Raw genomic sequence first — 6,935 nt, forward strand, 5'->3', positions numbered from 1 at the left:
CAGGGACCTACATGGTTGTGCCTTCAGGGACCTGTAGAGTGGTGCCTTCAGGGACCTACATGGTTGTGCCTTCAGGGACCTGTAGAGTGGTGCCTTCAGGGACCTACATGGTTGTGCCTTCAGGGACCTGCAGTGTGATGCCTTCAGGAACCTGTAGAGTGGTGCCTTCAGGGACTTGTAGGGACCTGTAGAGTGGTGCCTTCAGGGACCTGTAGAGTGGTGCCTTCAGGTACCTGTAGGGACCTGCAGTGTGATGCCTTCAGGGACCTGTAGAGTGATGCCTTCAGGGACCTGTAGAGTGGTGCCTTCAGGGACCTGTAGAGTGATGCCTTCAGGGACCTGTAAGGTGGTGCCTTCAGGGACCTGTAGAGTGGTGCCCTCAGGGACCTGTAGGGTGAGGTGTGAGGTGAGTGGTGCCTTCAGGGACCTGTAGGGTGGTGCCTTCAGGGACCTGTAGAGTGATGCCTTCAGGGACTTGTAGAGTGAGGTGTGAGGTGAGTGGTGCCTTCAGGGACCTGTAGAGTGGTGCCTTCAGGGACCTGTAGGGTGGTGCCTTCATGGACCTGTAGAGTGATGCCTTCAGGGACCTGTAGAGTGATGCCTTCAGGGGCCTGTTTAGTGGTGCCTTCAGGGACCTGTAGAGTGGTGCCTTCAGGGACCTGTGATGCCTTCAGGGACCTGTGATGCCTTCAGGGACCTGTGATGCGTTCAGGGACCTGTGATGCGTTCAGGGACCTGTGATGCGTTCAGGGACCTGTGATGCCTTCAGGGACCTGTGATGCCTTCAGGCTCTCACCTGTCTGTCTCCCTGCAGTGCCTGTCTCCCTCTCCTCTGTGGCTGAACCGTCCTGTCTTCCTGCCTCACTGGAACTACATCCCCCACGATGTACCTGGGTCGGAGGAGGCGGGGGGCTGGGTGGAGCTGATTGGTCCTCCTGTAGTGCTTTGTCCCGGAGCTGAGCAGGGATTGGCTGTCGGCCCTGAGGAAGGGGCGGGGCTTAGCAAAGCTGTGGGAGTCAAAGAGGCAACAGACTTCCTGAAGAACAGGTGAGTGACCTGTCTGTCTCTCTGTCTCTACCTGTCTGTCTCTCACCTGTCTGTCTCACCTGTCTGTCTCCACCTGTCTCTCTCTCACCTGTCTGTCTCTCTGTCTCTCACCTGTCTGTCTCTCACCTGTCTGTCTCTCACCTGTCTGTCTCTCACCTGTCTGTCTCTCACCTGTCTCTCTCTGACCTGTCTGTCTCTCACCTGTCTGTCTCTACCTGTCTGTCTCTACCTGTCTGTCTCTCACCTGTCTGTCTCTCACCTGTCTGTCTCTACCTGTCTGTCTCTACCTGTCTGTCTCTCACCTGTCTGTCTCTCACCTGTCTGTCTCTACCTGTCTGTCTCTACCTGTCTGTCTCTACCTGTCTGTCTCTCACCTGTCTGTCTCTCACCTGTCTGTCTCTACCTGTCTGTCTCTACCTGTCTGTCTCTACCTGTCTGTCTGTCTCTCTGTCTCTACCTGTCTGTCTCTACCTGTCTGTCTCTACCTGTCTGTCTCTCTGTCTCTACCTGTCTGTCTCTCTGTCTCTACCTGTCTGTCTCTACCTGTCTGTCTCTACCTGTCTGTCTCTCTGTCTCTACCTGTCTGTCTCTACCTGTCTGTCTCTACCTGTCTGTCTCTCTGTCTCTACCTGTCTGTCTCTACCTGTCTGTCTCTACCTGTCTGTCTCTACCTGTCTGTCTCTACCTGTCTGTCTCTCACCTGTCTGTCTCTCAGGTCTCGGGGTCAGCGTGTCTCACCTGTCTGTCTCTCACCTGTCTGTCTCTCACCTGTCTGTCTCTCTGTCTCTATCTGTCTGTCTGTCTCTCAGCTGTCTGTCTCTCACCTGTCTGTCTCTCACCTGTCTGTCTCTCACCTGTCTGTCTCTACCTGTCTGTCTCTACCTGTCTGTCTCTCAGCTGTCTGTCTCTACCTGTCTGTCTCTCACCTGTCTGTCTCTCACCTGTCTGTCTCTCACCTGTCTGTCTCTACCTGTCTGTCTCTACCTGTCTGTCTCTACCTGTCTGTCTCTACCTGTCTGTCTCTACCTGTCTGTCTCTCACCTGTCTGTCTCTATCTGTCTGTCTGTCTCTCACCTGTCTGTCTCTACCTGTCTGTCTCTACCTGTCTGTCTCCCAGGTCTCGGGGTCAGCGTGTCTCACCTGTCTGTCTCTCACCTGTCTGTCTCCCAGGTCTCGGGGTCAGCGTGTCTCACCTGTCTGTCTCTCACCTGTCTGTCTCTCAGGTCTCGGGGTCAGCGCCTCTCACTGGTTGGTCAGGTGATTTCTGTTTGTCCTCAGCTGGACGTTTCAGGAACGTCTTTCTTCTGCTTCTCGCTGGCAGACGACTCTGCACCTGTCTCACTACCTGTCTCACCACCTGTCTCACTACCTGTCCTCGTCAAGGTGAGTTCAGGTGATGTCAGTTTTATACAGCTGTGAAAACATCTGGATTCATCCTCATTAGAAACTACATTTAACGTGTGTGTGTGTGTGTGTGTGTGTGTGTGTGTGTGTGTGTGTGTGTGTGTGTGTGTGTGTGTGTGTGTGTGTGTGTGTGTGTGTGTGTGTGTGTGTGTGTGTGTGTGTGTGTGTGTGTGTGTGTGTGTGTGTGTGTGTGTGTGTGTGTGTGTGTGTGTGTGTGTGTGTGTGTGTGTGTGTGTGTGTGTGTGTGTGTGTGTGTGTGTGTGTGTGTGCAGGGCAGCAGGCTGTGGTGGGCTCAGTGTGTGTGTGTGGGTCAGCGTGTGTGTGTGACGGCGCTGCGTGTGTGTGTCCTGCGAGGCTGGAGAGGAAACAACATCCTGTGTGTGACCGAGCGCTCTGAAATACACACCGACTACACACACCCCGCTGCACACACACACACACCTGCCGCCACGGCCCCCCCGCCGGTGATGTCACAGGTCGAGGACTGCGAGGAGACGGAGCCTGAGAGAGACGTCGGCCAATCGGCTGTCAGGATGAAGAAGTCTCGAGTCATCAGTTACCAGGTAAGCTTCTTACCTGTGTGTAAGCCGCGCCCCTCTCTTCTGATAAGCTGTTTCCGGTGTGTAAGCCCCGCCCCTCTCCTCTGATTACCATATGTAAGCCCCACCTCTCTCCTCTGATAAGCTGTTACCTGTGTGTAAGCCCCGCCCCTCTGATAAACTGTTTCCTATGTGTAAGCCAGGACCCTCTCCTCTGATAAGCTGTTACTGTGTGTAAACCCCGCCCCTCTCCTCTGATAAGCTGTTTACTGTGTGTAAGCCCCGCCCCTCTCCTCTGATAAGCTGTTACTGTGTGTAAGCCCCGCCCCTCTCCTCTGATAGGGCACCGTGACTGAGGTGGTGAGCGAGGGGGCGGGGCTGTACGTGATGGACAGGAGGGTGGGGCTGTGCCTGGCCTATCAGCCGGCTCTGAGGAGGAAGCTGAGAACTGGAGACACTTTGGAGGTGAGACACATTTCACAATAAAAGCCTGGATCAGCTGTTCCTGTGCAGGGCTTTTATTGTGAAAGGGCAGATATGAATGTACGTGTGAGGGGCTTTTATTGTGAAAGGGCAGATATGAATGTACGTGTGAGGGGCTTTTATTGTGAAAGGGCAGATATGAATGTACCTGTGAGGGGCTTTTATTGTGAAAGGGCAGATATGAATGTACGTGTGAGGGGCTTTTATTGTGAAAGGGCAGATATGAATGTACCTGTGAGGGGCTTTTATTGTGAAAGGGCAGATATGAATGTACCTGTGAGGGGCTTTTATTGTGAAAGGGCAGATACAAATGTACATCTGAGGGGCTTTTATTGTGAAAGGGCAGATATGAATGTACCTGTGAGGGGCTTTTATTGTGAAAGGGCAGATATGAATGTACCTGTGAGGGGCTTTTATTGTGAAAGGGCAGATATGAATGTACCTGTGAGGGGCTTTTATTGTGAAAGGGCAGATATGAATGTACCTGTGAGGGGCTTTTATTGTGAAAGGGCAGATATGAATGTACCTGTGAGGGGCTTTTATTGTGAAAGGGCAGATATGAATGTACCTGTGAGGGGCTTTTATTGTGAAAGGGCAGATATGAATGTATCTGTGAGGGGCTTTTATTGTGAAAGGGCAGATATGAATGTACATATGAGGGGCTTTTATTGTGAAAGGGCAGATATGAATGTACCTGTGAGGGGCTTTTATTGTGAGAGGGCAGATATGAATGTACCTGTGAGGGGCTTTTATTGTGAAAGGGCAGATATGAATGTACCTGTGAGGGGCTTTTATTGTGAAAGGGCAGATATGAATGTACCTGTGAGGGGCTTTTATTGTGAAAGGGCAGATATGAATGTACCTGTGAGGGGCTTTTATTGTGAAAGGGCAGATATGAATGTACCTGTGAGGGGCTTTTATTGTGAAAGGGTAGATATGAATGTACCTGTGAGGGGCTTTTATTGTGAAAGGGCAGATATGAATGTACCTGTGAGGGGCTTTTATTGTGAAAGGGCAGATATGAATGTATCTGTGAGGGGCTTTTATTGTGAAAGGGCAGATATGAATGTACATATGAGGGGCTTTTATTGTGAAAGGGCAGATATGAATGTACCTGTGAGGGGCTTTTATTGTGAGAGGGCAGATATGAATGTACCTGTGAGGGGCTTTTATTGTGAAAGGGCAGATATGAATGTACATATGAGGGGCTTTTATTGTGAAAGGGCAGATATGAATGTACCTGTGAGGGGCTTTTATTGTGAGAGGGCAGATATGAATGTACCTGTGAGGGGCTTTTATTGTGAGAGGGCAGATATGAATGTACCTGTGAGGGGCTTTTATTGTGAAAGGGCAGATATGAATGTACATATGAGGGGCTTTTATTGTGAAAGGGCAGATATGAATGTACCTGTCTTCCTGCAGCTCCATCACGTCCACTTCCTGTACCGGCCCTGTCCCGACTTCCTTCCCAGCATGCTTTGCACCTGCCTGCGCTCCAGCGTCAGGGTGACGTCGTTCAGCGGGGGGGGGGGCGGGGGGGTTGTTACCACGGTTACTGCACACCTCCACCTGCCGGGGGGACGGAGCGTTGCCAAGGTTACTGCTGCAGGGGGGAAGGGGCGTGTCCGAATACCTGTGGAGCGCTCACCTGAGCTCAAAGCTGCAGCACAGGTGAGACACACACACACACACACACACACACACACACACACACACACACACACACACTCACACTCACACTCACACTCACTCACACACTCACACACACACGATATACACACTCACATGATGCATTCAAGGACCCCCGAAATGTGACAAATACTAATGTTTGTCTGTCCACCTGTCTGTCTGTCCACCTGTCTGTCCACCTGTCTCTCTACCTGTCTGTCTGTCCACCTGTCTGTCCACCTGTCTCTCTACCTGTCTGTCTGTCCACCTGTCTGTCCACCTGTCTGTCCACCTGTCTGTCTGTCCACCTGTCTGTCCACCTGTCTGTCCACCTGTCTCTCTACCTGTCTGTCTGTCCACCTGTCTGTCCACCTGTCTGTCCACCTGTCTGTCTGTCCACCTGTCTGTCCTCCTGTCTGTCCACCTGGCTGTGCACCTGTCTGTCCACCTGTCCCCCCAGCCTGGTCCCAGGTGTGTTGAAGCAGTGTGTGTGTGTTCTGTCCTGGAAGCTGATGGAGTGTGTGTGGAGAGGACAAGAAGGACAGAGGAGAGACATTTACTGCGAGATGCTGGACGAACCCCACACCTGTCCTCTGACTCAGGTACACACACCTGTCCTCTGTCTCAGGTACACACACCTGTCCTCTGACTCAGGTACACACACCTGTCCTCTGTCTCAGGTACACACACCTGTCCTCTGTCTCAGGTACACACACCTGTCCTCTGTCTCAGGTACACACACCTGTCCTCTGTCTCAGGTACACACACCTGTCCTCTGACTCAGGTACACACACCTGTCCTCTGTCTCAGGTACACACACCTGTCCTCTGACTCAGGTACACACACCTCTCAGGTACACACACCTGTCCTCTGTCTCAGGTACACACACCTCTCAGGTACACACACCTGTCCTCTGACACACCTGTCCTCTGACTCAGGTACACACACCTCTCAGGTACACACACCTGTCCTCTGTCTCAGGTACACACACCTGTCCTCTGTCTCAGGTACACACACCTCTCAGGTACACACACCTCTCAGGTACACACACCTCTCAGGTACACACACCTCTCAGGTACACACACCTCTCAGGTACACACACCTCTCAGGTACACACACCTGTCCTCTGACACACCTGTCCTCTGACTCAGGTACACACACCTGTCTTCTGACACTCCTGTCCTCTGACTCACCTGTCTGTCCCCACAGTACAGGGCGGACCCAGCTGTCCCTCAGGTGTTCAGTGTCTCTGCTCTGATTGAAGGTCTTCAGACAGACAGCTGGTCCTCAGTGTCTCTGCGCTCTCTGCTGCCCCCTGGTGGAGGTCTGTCCTCGTCTCAGGTCAACTCAGCTCTGTCCTGGTCCTGCAGGACGATGACCTCTGACCCCCCCGGAGACACATCCAGGTACGCCCCCTGCTGGTGATGTTAATATAACGTGTGTTCAGACGCCCCCTGCTGGTGATGTTAATATAACGTGTGTACAGACGCCCCCTGCTGGTGATGTTAATATAACGTGTGTTCAGACGCCCCCTGCTGGTGATGTTAATATAACGTGTGTACAGACGCCCCCTGGTGGTGATGTTAATATAACGTGTGTACAGACGCCCCCTGGTGGTGATGTTAATATAACGTGTTACAGACGCCCCCTGGTGGTGATGTTAATATAACGTGTGTACAGACGCCCCCTGGTGGTGATGTTAATATAACGTGTGTACAGACGCCCCCTGGTGGTGATGTTAATATAACGTGTGTACAGACGCCCCCTGGTGGTGATGTTAATATAACGTGTGTA

At 52.3% G+C, this 6,935-nt stretch overlaps 2 protein-coding genes across 2 annotated transcripts in view; both read left to right on the forward strand.

Annotated features, from left to right (window-relative positions):
* Positions 1–814: 814 nt before the first annotated feature.
* Positions 815–4,997, forward strand: LOC117497915 (CST complex subunit CTC1-like; the record flags this gene model as incomplete). Its single annotated transcript, XM_034149947.1, is given in 5 exon segments — positions 815–1,047; positions 2,271–2,430; positions 2,724–3,014; positions 3,333–3,455; positions 4,896–4,997. Coding segments are annotated over 5 exon segments (909 nt in total), but the record flags the coding sequence as incomplete, so codon positions are not given.
* Positions 4,998–5,012: 15 nt separating this feature from the next.
* Positions 5,013–6,935, forward strand: part of LOC117497914 (CST complex subunit CTC1-like) — a 10,089-nt gene continuing 8,166 nt past the window's right edge. Inside the window, exons 1-3 of the mRNA XM_034149946.1 lie at positions 5,013–5,144; positions 5,602–5,743; positions 6,351–6,547. Of these exons, the coding sequence (XP_034005837.1) occupies positions 5,654–5,743; positions 6,351–6,547 (287 nt within the window). The 5' untranslated portion in view covers positions 5,013–5,144; positions 5,602–5,653. The remainder of the gene's footprint in view (positions 5,145–5,601; positions 5,744–6,350; positions 6,548–6,935) is intronic.

The sequence above is a fragment of the Trematomus bernacchii genome, unplaced genomic scaffold (genome assembly GCF_902827165.1).
Source record: "Trematomus bernacchii unplaced genomic scaffold, fTreBer1.1, whole genome shotgun sequence".
Taxonomy (NCBI): domain Eukaryota; kingdom Metazoa; phylum Chordata; class Actinopteri; order Perciformes; family Nototheniidae; genus Trematomus; species Trematomus bernacchii.